The sequence below is a fragment of the Tachypleus tridentatus genome, chromosome 13 (genome assembly GCF_004210375.1).
Source record: "Tachypleus tridentatus isolate NWPU-2018 chromosome 13, ASM421037v1, whole genome shotgun sequence".
In the NCBI taxonomy this organism is placed as follows: domain Eukaryota; kingdom Metazoa; phylum Arthropoda; class Merostomata; order Xiphosura; family Limulidae; genus Tachypleus; species Tachypleus tridentatus.
Window position 1 is genome coordinate 227,558,589 of NC_134837.1, and position 18,719 is coordinate 227,577,307.

General features: G+C 32.2%; 1 protein-coding gene across 2 annotated transcripts in view; it reads left to right on the forward strand.

Annotated features, from left to right (window-relative positions):
- The first annotated feature begins 441 nt into the window (after positions 1-441).
- LOC143239931 (uncharacterized) overlaps positions 442-18,719 on the forward strand; it is a 34,068-nt gene continuing 15,790 nt past the window's right edge. The window contains exons 1-4 of one of the 2 annotated variants that reach the window (XM_076481598.1): positions 442-855; positions 7,972-8,046; positions 8,815-8,922; positions 17,126-17,182. In XM_076481598.1, coding sequence (XP_076337713.1) covers positions 624-855; positions 7,972-8,046; positions 8,815-8,922; positions 17,126-17,182 — 472 coding nt within the window. In that variant the 5' untranslated portion in view covers positions 442-623. The remainder of the gene's footprint in view (positions 856-7,971; positions 8,047-8,814; positions 8,923-17,125; positions 17,183-18,719) is intronic. The other variant, XM_076481599.1, reaches the window with a different exon arrangement.

The window sequence follows — 18,719 nt, forward strand, 5'->3', positions numbered from 1 at the left end:
GTTATAATGTCACGGTCAATCCCACTATTCGTTGGTAAAAGAGTAGCCCAAAAATTGGCGGTGGATGGTGATGACTAACTGCTTCCCTCTAGATTTACACTGCTAAATTAGGACGGCTAGCGCAGGTTGCCCTCGAGTAGCTTTGCGCGAAGTTAAAAAAACAACAAAAAAAGAACAAGCTATCTATAGGGTCCAATGAGGGGATTTACTCTTGAAACAGAACACTATCGAGGATCCTGCAGAAGTACATTTGATAGTTTATTTTATATTTTTCTGCCTTTTTTTTCTTCGTTTAATATATGCTAATCATCCATAATAAAAACAGATTTTCCTCGCAAAATGAACGATTAGAATTTGCATTAATATTTTCAACTTATACCGAAAAAAAAAAAAAAGAGAAAATATGAAACCTATGTTGTAACGAGGATGGAGCCACGTATACTGTTTTAAAACACTCCTGAGACTGCGTTAAACATCAAATCGTCATTTTGCAACGTGGAGTATTATAGTGACGTTATTGATATTAGCGTTAAATATAACTTGTGAACATCTATAATAGCGGAAGATTTATGTGTTAGTGTGTTATTGGTATATTGAAGTTTATTTTAAAATTGATAAAAAAAATGGTCGTGTCGAGAAGGAAGATGAAATATATTTCAAAGCTGTTTTGGCTTTTTCTTATCTGTTTCATAGAAAGAAATTTGGGAGATAATGTTTCTGAACATAGTTATTATGTGGAACATGTTGAAGATTCTGTGCTTGCCAATAGTGGTAGTAACAGTAGTGATATTAATATCGGTAATCATGATACAGTTGGATTTGATAAAGAAACGACCAGTGCATTTGAGGTTGAAGGTAAGCTAGGCTACACAGTAGAAATGTAACTTTTTAGGTTACATGTAGTTATATACACGAGTAATACAGAACAGTTTACTTTGCAAGTTTCAAAATTTTGTGTGTAATGAGGGTGGACTGATATTATAACAATTATTAACATATACTGGAAAATTTGGTTCGTAAATCTTGAAATTCAAGGCTGTCTCTTCATACCATCATTCGAGAAAAAAAGTAAAAACTCGATCCTACCTTTTTTTTTTTTTTTGTTAAACATATAATGCGTTATCCTCTACACAGGGTCTAGTACAAATACTTGTTAGTCATTTACTACTGCTGATGGTGATTTATTACATAAGTAAATTACCCTGTTAATATTAATATGTAAGAACTTAGAAGATAAAACTGTCTCGGTTAGAACCTAGCTTTCGTCTTCCAGATATCGGACTCGAAAGGCTCTAGTATATCACTCGTTTCCCCAGATAATCTCTTCAATATGCAGAGTCAAGACATGTAGAGTCAGTTTTTTTAATGGTCGTAGATTGACCTTAAATAAAATGTTTTTAATTGTGCATCTCTTTTTAATATTTTATTTTATTTTTATTTTAACTACCAGGAATGGTTATTAAGGGATTTGTAATTAGCAAATCAAGATACAAGTCCTACAAAAGTTCCTTTTACATTAAATAAGCAATTTTATACAGTAATATGACAAACAGGAAGTGTGTAAAAAAACATTAAGGCATTAAAAGCAGTAACAAATAGTACCAGAGTGTGTACCTTTTTCAAAAAATCTGAATAGACACTTCCAGCATCTTGTCATTTATTTCTTGTATAGATGCTTCAGTATGAGAAGTTATAAATACTTTTTGAGAACTATTGACTGTCATGATTAATTTCATTCAAATAAAAGGATCACAGAACTTTTCCAGACTATTTTCCTCAATAGTGAAATTGCCAAAATATTTTCAAATGGAAAAATGAAAAACATCTTGTTTAGCTTTATATCGATTTCTGTATTTAAATGTAAAATTCATGAGTCTAGATATATTATTTTGTGTAATGAGAACTAAAATTTTCTTATGATGAAACTATGTGATATTTATGCTGACTTTTGGGATATGAAAAGAAATAAAAAAAAAAAAAAACTCACATAAGATAAATCAGAATTCTTAGAACATACTGTTGTCACTGGTCTATTTGATAAACTGTTTCCTAGTATCACATACCTTGTTTCTAAAAAATTATTGCAGATGCCCATGGATGGCCACAAGTTTAATTGAAGTTTACATAAAATAACTCTGTAAACTCAATCAGAAAAAGACTTCTGTTGCAAGTTGAAACTTATAGTTTACACACAATACTTTTAGAGATGGGTGAAAAGCAGTTGACTGGAAATTCGAAGAAATTCTGTCAAATCTCTACTATATGCTCAAAGATTCTCCAATAAGAGCTAATTACTTCAAAAACAATACTGGATGCTTGAACTTTTGACCAAAGCTTTATCAGCACTGATGGCTGGAAAGCATCATTGTTATGGAAAAGTATTTTTCCCTTCTACATCATCTTAAAACATGTGGGTTTGCAGAAAATTCCACCAAAATTACAGTTGTATGATAGTATGTATGAAGTGGTTAACATCCTTCTCTTCAACCCAAAATTACATTTTTTTTTCTCAGTTACTAAAGTACTTAAACCTTCTCTGAAATACTTCCTTAAGAATAAACTAATGTTAGGTTTTTTGTAAATAGCAAAGGAGCCTTCCAGAATTGATAATGTTTTTGTTACAAAGAAAGTCCTTAATGGTTTAAAAGAGCTTCAAAAAGTGATAGGCTTACTAAGCTTTATACTTGAATACAGGTAGTTCCTCAAGGCCGTCATTAAAATTATTTGCAAGTAACGAATATAAATTTCTTGAATCTGGAAGTGATGTTAAATGTATCATCAAATGCTGTTACATTCTCATCTCATCTTTAAAAAAATCTGGTAAATGAAGGCTTAGTGGAAGAAAGAGACTGTAACATTATTTTCAGGCAGTAGAAAGAGTTTTTATGACATTACTGCAATCACCTGATTTAAAATATTGCTTCTGAGAGAATAGGACAGATTGGATACTCTCATATTTCCATTTATAGTCAGAAAAAAAGGCAATTTCAGATGTTTTGTAAAGCTTTCAGATCTCTCCTTTCCTTGTTCCATGGTCAGGCTAGTGTGGAAAAGGGATTCTGTAAATAAGTTATTATAGAAAATTGTGTTCTTTAATGGAAGGAGAGGCCTAATTGATAACTTTATACATTTTGTGTTGTTCTAATGTAAATGCAGAAATGCCTATGTCTGATGGAAGTTCAAAAAAAAGTATAGGAAGTATTTAGAATTCTAGAAAGATGACAAGAGAAGCTTTGAAGAAACTGAATTGGATCATAAGATCAACCATGTATTTGATGTTATGCAGCTCCTTTCATAAACTGAGGAAAGCTATAATAAACAAGGAAGAATCTTTAAAGGCTCTCACCGTGAAGATTAAACAAACTGTCAAGCTAGAAATACTAAAATGCTAATTTTGATTCTTTTATTTTCAAATAATTGAGGTACACTTGAATACTGTTAGATTAGTAGTAATAATAATAAGACAAAAACAATTTCTTCCTTTTCATGTGTAAAGCACGTATGTCGAGGTGCAGTTTTAGGTGTAACCCACATAAAATTTTTCTTGAATTGTTGCAAATGGCATTGAAGAACCATGGAATTTCATTTCTTCATAGTTATAAGAACCTTATCCCAGAAAGTAACCTGCAGACCCAACCACTCCATCTGTTGCTCTAGACATATTCCAGAATTTCAAGGAATGAATGATTTGGATGAACTATGTTCGTTATAAGGACTTTTTACTAAGCTAGTAAAAATGTCCTAGGCTTCATTATGGATTATTAACATTTCCCAATTTGAAATTGCTTTTCTCAAATTTCCCTACTACACAGGCCTGTAAATTTAAACTTCATAAAAGTTTTGGTTTCAATAACAGATTTTTTATAATTTGGATACACTGGTTATGGAAGTAACATTCATTTTATTTTTCTAGTATGTCAGGATTTTTTGCAAGTTGGGAGCAAAAATTTGCTTAGATCAAATTGTTAATTAATTTACCTTAATGAATAATTTTTGTTACCTTTTTTAACAAAAATACAAACAAACTGAAGAAAAGAACATTGACATCAAACAAACATGCATCCTCATTCATCCTGATTTTTGTGTTTGTGAAATATAGGTCTTTCAGTCTCAAAACTATGTGTTGTAATATTTTTATGTAATGTGTCTAGAGCATCTCCTTTTCCCAACTAGTGGTAATCAGCCATCTTGCTGATGTTCCACCTTCCATGATACCTCCTCTCCATTTCCTCCATTTCCCTTGTTCTTCACTGATGGCAGCAAGATTTTCAGTGAAATAGTGAATATGTGAGTGTAAGAAATGAATTTTCAAGCTTATAATACAGCCCCACTCTTTGAATGTATTGAGCATGTTATTGACATTATTATATTTTCATAATTTGCCATTGTTGTTTCCTAAAAAATTGTTAACATTTTTTAAGTCAATCCATGCTTCTTTGTTGACGTTCCTCATTGTCCTTTCAAACTGTCCCTCTGAAGTCAATTTCCTAATCTGAAATCAAACAAAAAATCCCTTTTTAAAGTTTTGCTTCTGAAAGAGTTTTGAATAGTCTACATAGATACTTAACAATTGCCATCTTTGTCTACAATGTTTTCAAACTGTTTCATCCAGCCCAGTTTTGTGTGAAGTGGATGTAACAGGATTTTTGTTGTGTTAACTAAACTTTCATGTTTAATATTTTTCAATCCTGGTATCAGGCTTATTCATTGTGGGTATTGCTTTTTTCTGTAGTACTGATTTCTTGCTTTGCTGTCTTATTCACACTTTGTATAATTGGATTGATGACCCAGTAATATACAAAGGACTTTTAAGTCTCCACAAAGTAGCCATCCATGGTTTTTGTGTTTGATCTTATTAAGAAGAAGGTTGAGAATTTGATGCATGATCTTCAAGTGAACCAGATGAGTAACAGGAACAGATGTGTACATGTTATTGTGAAGGAAAACATCCTTGATACTTCTTTTGGAGAAATCAATGAACAATCAACACTCACTTGTTTCATAGACTGCAGGTTCCAGGATTGGTATTAATTCAGCAATATTCATGCAATAAACTAGTGAAGCTTTTTGTAAAAACTGTTATAAACATGTTTTTATGTACCAGCAAAATGTTGTTCCTGGAGAAAATTAACATCAAAATGCATGCACAAATAAATACTCTCCAGAAATGATATGTCATGTAGCCTACTAACCATTTATATGCTTGTGATATGATTCTCATGTGTTCTGGAATGATTGATAAAACTCATCTCAAGACTGGTCGAGAGAAGTCTATATAGCTTTTGTTTGGCAACATTTTAAGCATAACAAAATGTAAACCAATTTTAATGAAAAGGATTAATTTATGTAGAAGTACATATGCCATTTTGTGAAAAATCTGTATGTGATGGAGAAAAATAGATAAATTTTCAGGTTCATCATAGAGGAATTACTGTAAAATGTGTAAAAATTTAAAGACAACAAAACCCAGTCAGGCCTACATTATAGAGGTAAAAGCAAGACTGATCAGCATACATACTCTAGGGCAACTCATATATCCCGTCCCCACTTTCTAAAATTAAGGAGTTATGAGAATGGTACTTTGGAATGTAAAGTTGTGAGACAGGTTTAATTTTCTTTATTGTACAACATTGAAAACTAGACTTATTATGATTCAAGCATTTAAACTGTTTAAGACATTGCAAATTTGAATATAAAATGAAACAAATGTAACCTTTGGAGCTCTCCATATCAGTCTAAACTTAAATTTAGCTGGCAAAATTTTTTCTGTGTTAGTTATAAATTTGTGAAACAGTTGTCTAGATGGTGTGATATGTATGTTTAGACCTTAGCAGTTAGTGATATTTTTTGATTTATTAATTGACGGGCTCATTGATTGAATAATACAATGTTCATAACATACGTTATCCATCATGAAGTAAAACGGGGAAGAGGGAGCAACAACTAATATCGTTTGAGAACAACTGTGTTATTTAATCATGGTGTTAATCTCCAAGTCATATTTTTAATTATTTTTTGTAAGTAATTTTTAATTTACTCTTCATTTGCTGTATTTGATATCTATCAGTTGCTATTTGCACATTTTGCAAAAAAAATAGTGTCAAACTTTTAGCATAAAGTTTTTTTTTGGTTTTTTTTAAATACTTTGACATCTTGTTGGTGAATCACTACTGTCATGCAGTGATTATGACATGATCACCATATTTGCTTTTCAAATATTTAGTAAATCCCCATTAATCTTATGTTATATAAATTGATAATTAATGAGAACATGCTCGTCATTATCAATAATGATGCTAATAATATATTAAACACATGATTCTATAACAGATGTTATAAGAGTACTGCAGGTGTCTTGAACATTACTAGTATTTATTAATACAAATCTCTATGTCTACTTTCTAATTTATGGAGAAAGCCGAGGTAGAAATGCATTTCATGGTAACACTTAATTGATGTCCATATTGTTGTATTAGCATAGAAATAATTAATATGTGGCTTAACTGTGAACTGGACTACTGTAGAGTTCAGTTGTAATAAATACAAAATACTGTGAAGAAAAAACCTATTTTGACAGTTCACCCCTTAAACCTGATTGGACACAAAAATCTCATCTGGCCAAAAAATCCAAATTTACCCATTGACCCATTACAGCATCAGATAATGTTTTTCTATTTGTCCTGAAAATTAATCCAAACCACATTGTATCCTCCTTTTATAAATAGATCAGGCGTTTTGTGAAGCATTTTGCGTGTTTAGAAATAATTTTCAGATCAATGATGGAATGTGTGAAAAATTAAATTTACAGATTTAAAGAGATAATCAAGACACATCTTTTTTTTTTTTAATCATATACTATATAATAGTGTAAGGACATCTGGCTGTTTTTTTATTAATTCTTAAAAAAATAATGAGGATTGTGTGGACTCCTCCCATAGATGTGTGCTTGTTTTATACAATATTAGAAAATACATTTGCACAATTGTCAATTAGAAGTATAACAGAACAAAAAAAGAAAACTACATTTACACTTAAGTAGCCCAATAGTCGTCAGTTCCAAATTAATGACAATAACAGGTAGCCATAGTAGTTTTGCAACAGTAAATACAGGATGAGCAAATGGGAACTGAACCAAAACCATTAATTTAGGACCACCTCTAAAATTACCAATCCATGCTGGCTTAACACTGAACAAACTTGAAATAAACTTAACTGTTAAATCAGATTTCTTGGTAGGTCACAGATCACTTATTATGGAGTTTTGTACTCAACAACAAACATGATAATATTTCCATTACTTGGATGTCTAGAATGACAAAATATAATGGTTATAGGGTTTCTATTTCATTTTTTATCAAGACTTCTTAGACCTATGTGTTTTTAGAACATCATGAAAAGGATTATGGTACTCAGAAATCTCTAGTTTGATTAGTTTATATGACACTAATTGATGTAATCACTCTTCATGGGTAATTAATTAAATTGTCCAGCTCTAATGCTATTAAATGTCTGGTGTAAAGAGTTGTATTTAGGTTTGAATTGAAACTTGGTTATATGCTTTTAATGGAAGGATTACATTGTTAGGTTTAATCATTTTCTATCACGTTGATTATTTTGTACAGTTTATTTTGCAAAAGACCAATTCAACTAATTATGGCTTAATATTTCTCTCTTAAACATCATTATGTACATGATTTGATAGAAAATTCATAATATTGTTAATCTTATTTAATCAGTTTGTTAATGAAGTGTCTGGTAACATGAAAAGCTATCTGTAACATTTTACAGATATTAATTTTCTTTTAAAATTTATTTTTATATATTAATGTGAAATCAGATACGTATATTTACAAAAACAAATGTATTAAAAGTGACTTGTTTACTGAATCATATTGTATAGTAAACCAAATGTATAAATACAAGTTTATATTTGTTTTATTTCTTGTATATATGATTGTTGTATTCTTACAGGATGTTCACGATTCACCAACTGTACTTCTTGTGTTGATGCAGGTTGTGTCTTCATTCAATGCAGTATTAAGAATGGTAGGTCTGTTTTCAACAAGAGCTCAGTTTTGTTGTTTATGTTTATACTTGTAGTCATATCACATTATGTGTTGCTCAAATGTATGGCATTTGTTGTCGTATTCACAAAAACCATTGAAAAATGTGTTTATGAAAATTAGGGAACAAATTTAAAGTAAGCAATAAGATATTTATACATGTGTATCTGTACTTTGGTTATCATTATAAATTTTTATGATGAATGCTTGTAGCACACTACAATGCAATATCAAGATAACCTTTGTTTATTTACTGTAGTGACAATTCAATACATGTATCAAATAATTTTACATAAATTGCAATGAAGGAACAAACATTAATAGTGAGGAAGTTTTTTTACTGATCTATGCAGGAATGCCTAATTTATAGTGATAAACAGTTATTTTATTAGGTTAATGTTCAATTTTGTAACATTTTTTCTCCACTATATATTCATAAAGTTATTATTGTTCTTTAAATGTTTGTTTCAATTGATTAAATGTTTTTTTTGCACACACACACACAAAAAGAAGTTTTAATTCAAATACTAAGGTTTAATCGTGCTGTGCATAAATTTTCATTTAATACGGACAATGAATTTAAAACTTTGTGGAAATGTTTTAGTAACAATTTTTATGTAAGGAATCTTAACTTACTGATTGACACTAATGAAAACAAGATAATTATGATTTAGAAGAAATTGAAGTGTCAGTTTTATGTTGCTGTAGCTTTATACAAATAGTTATTTACTTTTGTCTTCTCATTAAAAAGTTACAGACAAGAAATTTGACCCTTTATGTGAGAAAGATAATGAAATCATTCAACTAAGCAAAGAAAAATGTTCAGGAGAATTAAATGCCATCTCTCAGTCAGCACTATGTAAGTATGCATTAGTAGCAGCTTTGATAATTACTAACAAATGGATTTGAGATCCAGCTTTTTAACTTAAGGAATGCATCAGAAAAAATATTCAAGTATTGAGGTCCTGTAATTACTGTTATGGTAAATGTTTTATACATTAAAACTAAACTTATAATAACTATTATAATATTAAACTAAATAACATTATCCCTGAATTAAATGTATTTTTTATATAGCTAATTCACTTCAAATTGAAAAGAAAATATAAATGAAATGAAAAGTGGGTTCTAGTCTTAATTCATTTAACTATATTTTGATACCAATTTTATTTGTATAATATGTTTATAATTTGTTTATTTTCAATGTAACTATCTGAAACGTCATGACATAAATACTGACATATCTTTAATCAGTGGGTTGATAAATCAAATTTTAATATTATCTAAGTTTTAAGTTCTTAATTGCATTAAGGGTTTTTGTTTTGTTTTTTAAATCTCAATCTCTGCTGGCATGATAATTGTGACATTTCCTCTCTAGTTCTTTTTCCTTCTTAATCGATTTACCACTCTTCTTTTAAGTATGAAATTTAGCATTACTTGCTCATTATGATATAGATATTAATAAGGCAATGTCTAATTTTTATAGTCTTTAAACATATTTGTTTACTAAGTCATAAATTACAAAATCAGACCAAATTTTCACACTCACCTGTCACTCACCAGGGACTAGCATTTTCTCAGGCCTCATCATGTTTGACACAATGGTAAATTTATCTGTTTTAATATGTTTGGAGATTGAACATTACATGGTCCACACTTTATCCTCAGATATGCCCAAAGCTTCTATGGAAACTGTTGAACTTTTGCTAGTTGAAGAGGACTTTAATTTGTTTCTGCCTTCAAAGTTTCCCAATCATTCCCCTTCTGGTCCTTCGCTGGTACAGTGGTAAGTCTTCGGATTTACATTGCTAAAATCAGAGGTTTGATTCCCCTCGGTAGACTCAGCTATATGAAAACACACACATTTCCTTTCCCAACCTGGCAAATCTCCTAAGTCTATTCAGCCTTCATGGATTTTATATCTCAGGTTTGTAATGTTTTATCCCTCTCACCTTGTCCTTCTTTTTTACATGAACAATCTTCTCGGCCTTTTCGGTTTTTCCTCTCTTTCCTGATATTTAGGTTTTTGCTAATTCATTAACCTCACAGTTGTATGGAGGGATTAGCATATTGACCCCCCCCCCCCAAGACTTCTGATTATTTTGTCCTTTCTTACTATACTGCTGTATATCCATTTTTATATCAACAGTTGTTGGGTTACTTGTTACCTTTTGGGAAGGCACCTCCCACATTGTGTGTCTGCCTGACATCTGTCCAATATCCTTGCTAACTTCTTACTGTTATCAACCTTTTATGATATTCTTATATACACCTCCTCTCTCTAAGGCTCTCCACAGAAATCCTGTGGGATTTTCTGACATTACCTTTGTCTCTCTTTCTTCCACATTAGCATGTATATTGTCTTTGGCTCTAGCATTAAATATGTGGTTTCTTTGTTGTTGGGACCTTATAGGTTTTGTATAGGCTTGGGTCTGTTTGCCCTCTTGGATATTATTGAGCCTAAGGTGAACATCAGTCCACCAACATTCCACCCTTACAAATACTGAAGCCTGTTTTATCTCTGGAGCCTTATACATCTTTATGTATAATTTCTTTCCCTAATTTTGGATTCTCCTTTCCTCATTTTTACCTCCTCATTGATATCTATGATGAACCAGCATTAGTTAGAAACTGCTCAGGAATTGCTCTTGCAGTGAACAGTCAAACATGTTTCCCATATTGTTTTACTCCTACCTTTTTGTTGTTACACAGAAAGCCAGGGACTGGTGGCCAGTAATTGATTTATCTTGCCTCAACTGCTTTATACCACTATCAAAGTTCACCATGGAGTGTTTCCACACCCCTAGATGGTTGTGGATGACATAAGTGGATGTCTCCATTACTTACAAACATATATTGTTATTGCTTCAGTTTCTTTTTAATCTTTGATTTGTTCATCTCAGGTTGGTTGCACAATTTTGGTCCCTTCTCTTCAGATTTCTCTTGGTTCCTTATGTGTTTTGTCAATTTTTTTTTTTGGTGCTCTTGCATGTCATCCATTTTAAGAGACTGAGGTTTAGTTATAAATGAAAAGCTGGCTTCTTCTGGCTCATGCCAAGCAGGAATTAGCCACCCATACTTGACAGATATTTATGTGGCAGTTCAGTTGGGCGAGTTGGTCAAACTAGAGAAGTCCTCCCTCAACATCTTGTTCTTCTGGTGGGCCCTTTTTGACATAACTATCATTTGAGCACTGCTCTTTCTTTATGGCTTAGTTAAATGGAAATTTTGGTTCACCACACCCTCTTGGCTCAGTCACTTACTACTTGCAAGGCTCTTTCACTTTTGGTAATGTGATCTTCCATGACATCTTCTTTTCTATTATGCCTATATGAGATCCCTTCATTGGGCACTTCAGTGGCAGATGAAATTTTGATTGAGATGCTGTTTCAACCCCAATTCCCTTCTTCCTTCTCTGCAAGATGGCCTGCATTGGTAGCTGGACAAAGCATTTATGTTGGCAGGTATACTTTCCTTCCTCACATCTGGATCTGTATCTTTTCATGGATGCATCCCTTCAGAAATTGGGAGTATGGGTCTGTCTCTAGGCAGTTTTAGACCAATGGTCTGCAGATGAAAATGCTTTGCATATTGCTGTTTTCAACTTTCTTTCCAGACATCAGGCATTTTGTCATTTACTTCTTATCTGGCATTGTCTAAGGATAGTTCCTTTGGACAGTTCTGTGTTATTGGCACTTATCACTCACCAAGAAGGCACCTGGTTCTGATATCTAGGTTTTTGAATATTGGATCTCTAACACTGGGGCCACACATATCATATTTGCCTTATTGAATTTCATGCACTTATACTTTAAATCTGGTCATGGATTGTCTCTCACATCTGACATATATCCCACAGAGTTGACAGGTTTACTGTTGCTGGTATGACTCAAATTCTCACCTGCCTCTCCAATCATGGGTCTCTGATCTTGATTTCTGGATATTGGGTGGCCTTTATCCAATACCTTTAGCTTTTGTGATACCATTGAGTTTCTGCTTCTCCAGTTGTTATTATGCTCATGTATTCTTTCCAAATTTATTGTCCTCCTTGACATCCTTCTCTCCTGAATTTGGGCATTAATGTGGTCTAACATTCCCTTACTTTACCTCCATTTGAACCACTTGGTTTGTGTTCCATGTTTCATTTTTCCTTTAACACACATTGCATTCTTCATTTAGCCTGTGATCATTAAAGATCAGATTTGTTAGCTACTGACATTTCACTTCTTTTTTATCCAGATTATGCCTTTCTTCTGAAGACTTCAGGACCATGAAAGGGCTATTTTTACTTTTCTCCAATTCCCATCCTTACCCTTTACTGGATTTGGATAGGCTTACATGTCCAGACAGGGCTCTCCGCTCTTACATAGCTTGTACTGCTATCTTTCAGGGTACACGTTTTTTACTCTGTATCCCCTGGTATTCCTTCTCCATGTTATTTCACCTACTACCTTTATCAGTTTGATCTGCCTTTTTATTAAATTGGCTTATTCTTTCCTACCTTTTTTCTCCCATACTTTGTTCCAGTTGTCCTTCCATCAGCTCCAACACCTTAATTTTTCAGTTGCTTCACATTTTCTCATTTACTAGAGGAAATTCTGCAATCCAGCATGTAGACCATTCCCAGTACATTCAACTCTCACTACCTCCATCATATTGCAGTTTTCTCTTCATCAGGATTTTGTCAACCACCTTTGATAGTTATTCAGGCTTCAATGTAACTCTTATGTTTTTTTCATACTTTCTTTCAAGGGCCTTTATTTACTTTTTATCTCATAAAGCAGGATCCATGGGGAGTGGTGCCAGAACAGGTTTCTTAAACTCTAAACCCACTTTGTACATTGATGTTGACTTGCAATGTATCTTCCACGGCTTCACATGCTCACCATGGTATGTTTAAAGAAAGATCTTGCAGAGAGGGTAGCACTATGAATGATAATAGCTAATCCTGTGTGTTTTTGTTATAGCAAAGCCATATTGGGCTATCTGTTGTGTCCATCAAGGGAAATCAAACCCCTGATTTTAGTGTTGTAAATCTAGAGAATTATTGTTGGCCCCCTGTCAACAAAATTTTTTATTATTTTTTGTAACCTTTGCCTTTGACCTTAACTCTCTAAAAATTAATTACTTCTAAGTTGGATTGTAGTCTAAATCTACACCAACTTTTGTCCAAATCCATCCAGCTGTTTACAAGAAATCCTGCAGACAAACACAACACACAAAATAGTAATTTAGATGATTATTATTCTTGTTTTATGGTGGTTACGAGATTGGTCAAATTGACTAAGGCCATATGGAGTTAGGGTATAGGCAGTAATAAATAAGAGAAAATAATAGATAAAATCAAAAGTTTTACTAAAAAATAAACATTTGATAGTTATTTCAATGATTTTAGAGATTAAGCAAATGAAAAGGGTATTTTCAGTTTTAACAAATCTGAATTTTCATATACAGAAAGCTTGTAAGAGAAAAGCAATTTTACTGTTTGGTTGTTCAAGAATATAAAAGAAAGTAGAATGAATTACTGTGGAATTTGATTAATTAAACTTGTTTTCTATCATTTGACTTTATTTGGTTATGGAGTAAGTGCAGAGTACTGAGGTTGACAAGGCTTGTGACCATTAACATTTTAGTTATCTCAGATTATGACCAAAATAATTAGACTGATGTTGAAAAAAAAAAAAGATAAATATCCTGTGTATTTAAAAAATATACTTTTTTTCCCCTTGGCTCTTCTCATAAGCTGGTATTCCACATAAAGGGTGGCTAAACAATACTTGATTGGTATATTCAGGCTTATGATACTTTGACAATCCCTATTCCCTCTTTTTAAATTAAGTTTTCACTAATCATGTGATTATCAGGAGTCTCTTTACCAGTGTTTGAAATAAGATTCTTAGACTGGGTCAAACAACCTTCATGCCACTAGTGGTTTTCTACAATAACCTATGAATGAATGAACAAGTTAATTGACTAATAAAAAGTTATATACTTGGGTATTACATTGGCCTAAATCATATATTTCTAGAAAACTCATTATTTTGTACAAGACTGATTTTACTGAGAAACTCAATGGAGGAGAACACGACCCTTTTCTCTTTATTGTACTTCAGCCAAGGACAGCCACTTTGCCAGGAACCTTGGCATGTTTTTTTTATTTGATTTATCATAATAAGGATTGGGCCTTTCTTCTCAAAAGACTTCATGTCTACATTGTCTTGAAAACTTGTCTTTTATGAGGATAAAATAAAAATACAAAACTTGTTTAGATATTTCAAATCCTCAACTTGTATCAGAAATGGTATAATGTACAAAAATTATGAAATGTGAATGTCAGAAACAAATTAACTTTTATCCAGATATTTTGATTTGAATTCCATTATTGGTTATAAATTGTGACAAGTTTGTAAGACATTATAATAAATAACTTTTTATTGGTAAACAGTGTACATAGTCCTAATGATTACATTCTTGTGAAAATCATAATGAGAGGCACATATGCATACTACTCAATTTATATGATACTTTGAATGTGCTTCTATGGACTAGATAACTGGATTGCCTTGGGATTAGACCATGTTGTTGCTGTCCTGCAGATAACATATTATCGTATTTAAGTTCAACAATAATTTCAATTTGTCTCGGACAATGAGAAACAACTTACCTGAACACTTTATATAACTATGATCTTAAGTTTTCAACTTATTGTGATTCACTGTGAACTAAATTTTTAAACCCCTTATTTTTCTGTGCATTCTTCAGAATTATTTTCATTATTTCCTAATAATTATCACTATACCTTTTTATAAAATTTCAATTTTCTTAATTTTGTGGATAACATACTTCGGTCTGTATCAATAAATAGTGAGTATATATTCAAAGTAAACAAGTGTTGTGTAACTATATTAGTATTAATATAAAGAAAAATTAGATTTTTTTAATAATTATTTTAAAATTCAATTATACATATTCGTCCTGACAACTATAAGAAAGCTCAGTGTGAGGATTGTTTTATATTTGGTTGATCACTGCTTTGGTAAACCTTCTAAAACTGAACATTTATTTTTGAAGATAATACTGGAATGAAAAATCAAACCTTGACATTCAATCAGTAGACCTAAAGTCAATTGATAGTGTAGGAAAAAATATATAATGAATTAAAGCTGATGTTACAAATGGTAAACAGAAATCTTACTAAAATATGTTAGCGAATTTATCAAAAATAATTACAATAAATAAAGTAGGTTAAATCTAAGATATATTTGCTTGCTGCAGTAGATTGTGTTAACTATTCTTGATTTTCTTACACTTAACTCACTTCCATGATGGTGAAATACAGAATATATTGGTTACTTGTATTGTATTATAGTCATTTGTAGAATTAGGTATGAATACTGCAGCTAGTACTTACTAGCACAAACAGCCACCTATGTAGTGACATTTCTGCTAGTAATATAAAAAAACAATGATGCTTGTGGATGTTGTAGTTCAATAGTGTAACACGAGTCCCACATTTCCAGTGATGTACAATTTATAGTAGCATGAATAACAGGTAGACCTAGTCCAAAGGGCAAATAAAATTTAAGTATAAATAATTTCATCTGTTATGAATTTAAAGCTACTTAAGTTAAACAAATTTAGTTTCATGGTACAATTTGAAGTCATTGTCATTCTAGAAAGAAAAAAGGATAAATTGGATTTATTTTGATTTTGTGTATGTGTGTGGTTATGAGGGGTAAAATTGGCCAATATTGTATGTAATTGGGGTAGAGAAAACAGATAAAATATTAAGTTTTACTGAAAATATGTTTGAAATGTATTAAGGTTTTAAAGATTGTGCATATGAAATTAGAGATTTTTTGGAAGAAGAATAGTATTTTTAATCATAGCATGAATCATTGCACTAGAACTAGTTATGAAAGCAATTTGATATATACTCTTCAAATAAAGAAATGCAAAAGGGATAGTTTTGTTATTTCAAAGAGAAATATATATAATAACGTTACAAGCTCAGAGTGTGTGATGTTACACGTGTTAAGGCACTGATTGTCAGACCAAAATAACAATAAAAGTTGTGCACTTTGAAAACGGAGGAAAACATCGGATTTTTCGCCAAAACGCATTCGTGTCCAATAAATTTGTTTGAGAGATCTGCATGTTCTGCAAGTGCAACATTGCAAAATCCCTATAAAAGTGATGGGTTCTCAGTTTCCATAGCTCAGTGTTAAGCCACCGACACGCAATACAGTTACGCCAAGACTGACTGAAGCACAATGCCATTGGTCGCTTGGAAGCAGGCGAATCTTGATCAGATGTTGCCAGAGCTGTGAATGTCCACCCAAGCACCATCACAAGGCTATGGAATCGTCACCAACAACATGGATCAACTTGTGACCGTCAAAGATCTTCCAGACTTCGTGTGACCACGCCCTCACAAGATCGCTACATCCGGTTACGTCACCTTCGGGATAAGACCACCACTGTGACGTCTACTGCCTCAACCATACCAGGGTTGCGTAGAATTTCCGATCAGATCCTATGCAACCGGCGACGAGATTCTTAGGCCCCATGTGCAACCCATCATGGTGAACGTCAACGACATTTTTCAACATGACAACGCCCGTCCTCACACAGCCCAACTCACCACTGTCTTCTTGAGACACCACAACATCAACATTCTTCCCTGGCCCTCCAGATCACCAGATTTAAACCCCCTCGAACATCTTTGGGACGAGTTGGACCAACATCTGCAATGGCGACAATCTCAACCACAGACTCTACCTCAGCTTGCAGCAGCTTTGCAGGCTGAGTGGACAGCCATTCCACAGGATGTGATTCGTCATCTCATTGCTTCCATGGGCAGGAGATGCCAAGCAGTTATTGATGCTCACGGAGGGCATACTCTAAATTTAATTTAGACTCTTATGTTTCATAAAACATGCCTATTGGTTCAAAAGAATTCACAATTATATTTCATTCTTTAATAAATTTTACAATTTGATAATTTATTAAACTCTGTATTAAACTTATAATTTGTTTTTTACATATTTTTTTTCAACTAGGTAGTCATCATGCAAATGTGAATGATGAGAATACTGACATTTCTTCAGATATTCCAGGTAAGTTTTTTAAAATTAATATGCAATTCCTGACTTAATAGCAGAAGAAATGGTTGGGCAATTTACAGGAATCATATCTTTCATTTTTCTCTGTCTTTTTATCAGAAAATGTGCAGGAATATGCATTATTTGATAAGGAATTCAGGGGTATATGCCAGCTTATTATCGGATAACATCCATAGAAGTACTGACTAATTTTTGTGCAATACTTTTACACTAATTCCTGTCAAAATGAACAAAGTCGAATTCAAAGCTAACCTGTAAATGTAGCAAAATGTCTGAGTAGTTACAAGTGTAACAGGTGTGAATGTAATCATGGTGGCACACTAGTTGGTCACAGAATTAACTGTGAGGTCAGAGAAGCTTCAGCAAAGGAGATTTTATCAAATGCTGAAAAAAAGTGTTTGTGTTCAGATGCAGTAAAATTGTGGGTGTATCTAATGGCTTGTTCTCAAATGGGGATGAGAGTAGAGGAAGAATAATTCAAGATTGAATGAGGAATGGATAATACAAAGATTTTTACTGAGTGAAGTGCAAGAATATTACCTGGAAACAGTTGTAGTCTCTCAAGATGTGTATCTGTTGAACTATTATCAATAACAAAGTGAAACAGTACAGATGTATATTAAATTTAATACTCCATACTAAAGAGGAAACCTAAATTTTACCAATAAGCCCTATCATGTGACTGGTTATTTTCTTGAAACAAGGAGTTGTAACCTCTTAAATGCCAACATAACATATTGCTTTTTCTTTTCAAGTTGGAAGTTAATTTTTACCCAAAAAAACTCTCATTATGGTGATAAGGCACTTATTTTCCTCTGCACAAGCCTTCATTACAACATGAGCTTTCGATTATAATTATAAAATACAATATATAATAATTTCAGTAATTAAAAGAAAACCCTTTGATTGTGATTGTTATTCACCTTCAATATACAGCAACAAAAGAAAAATATTTTAAGTATATAATTAAAAATTCAAGTGATTAACACTTTATTACACAATTTAAAAATTATTCTGACACATGTTTGAGCATCCCATCACATCTTCAGGAGCGTAAAATTAAAATCAGTGCAGACTTTGGGCACACCAAGAGGCCATTGGTCGTGTGACTGCTTAGTTCAGTATGTACACTAAGTAGTCATATGACCCATAACTTTGTTTGTGTGTGAGAGTATGAACAGGTTTAGAATTGTATGCTTACAAAATCTTGATTGTTAGTGTTTTGTAATGATTTACATTTCGATGAGTACCGAGAGTTTCAGCTGTTTAATACTTCTAACTTCATATTAAAATAAAAACAAACACATGAAAAACTATAAATAACAAGAAAATATTTTAAAATTCAATATTATGTAATCAAAAATATTATATTCTTAAGCAGGAATGTATTTCTAAAATAAAAATCTTAACTCTTTCATGATAGGTTCATGAAATTTGTGAAAATAGACTCTGAAATTTTACTTGTACAGTAGTATGTGTGGTAACTCTGAGATTTTTTAACATATTCCCTCAAAAACTGATAAGATTTTGT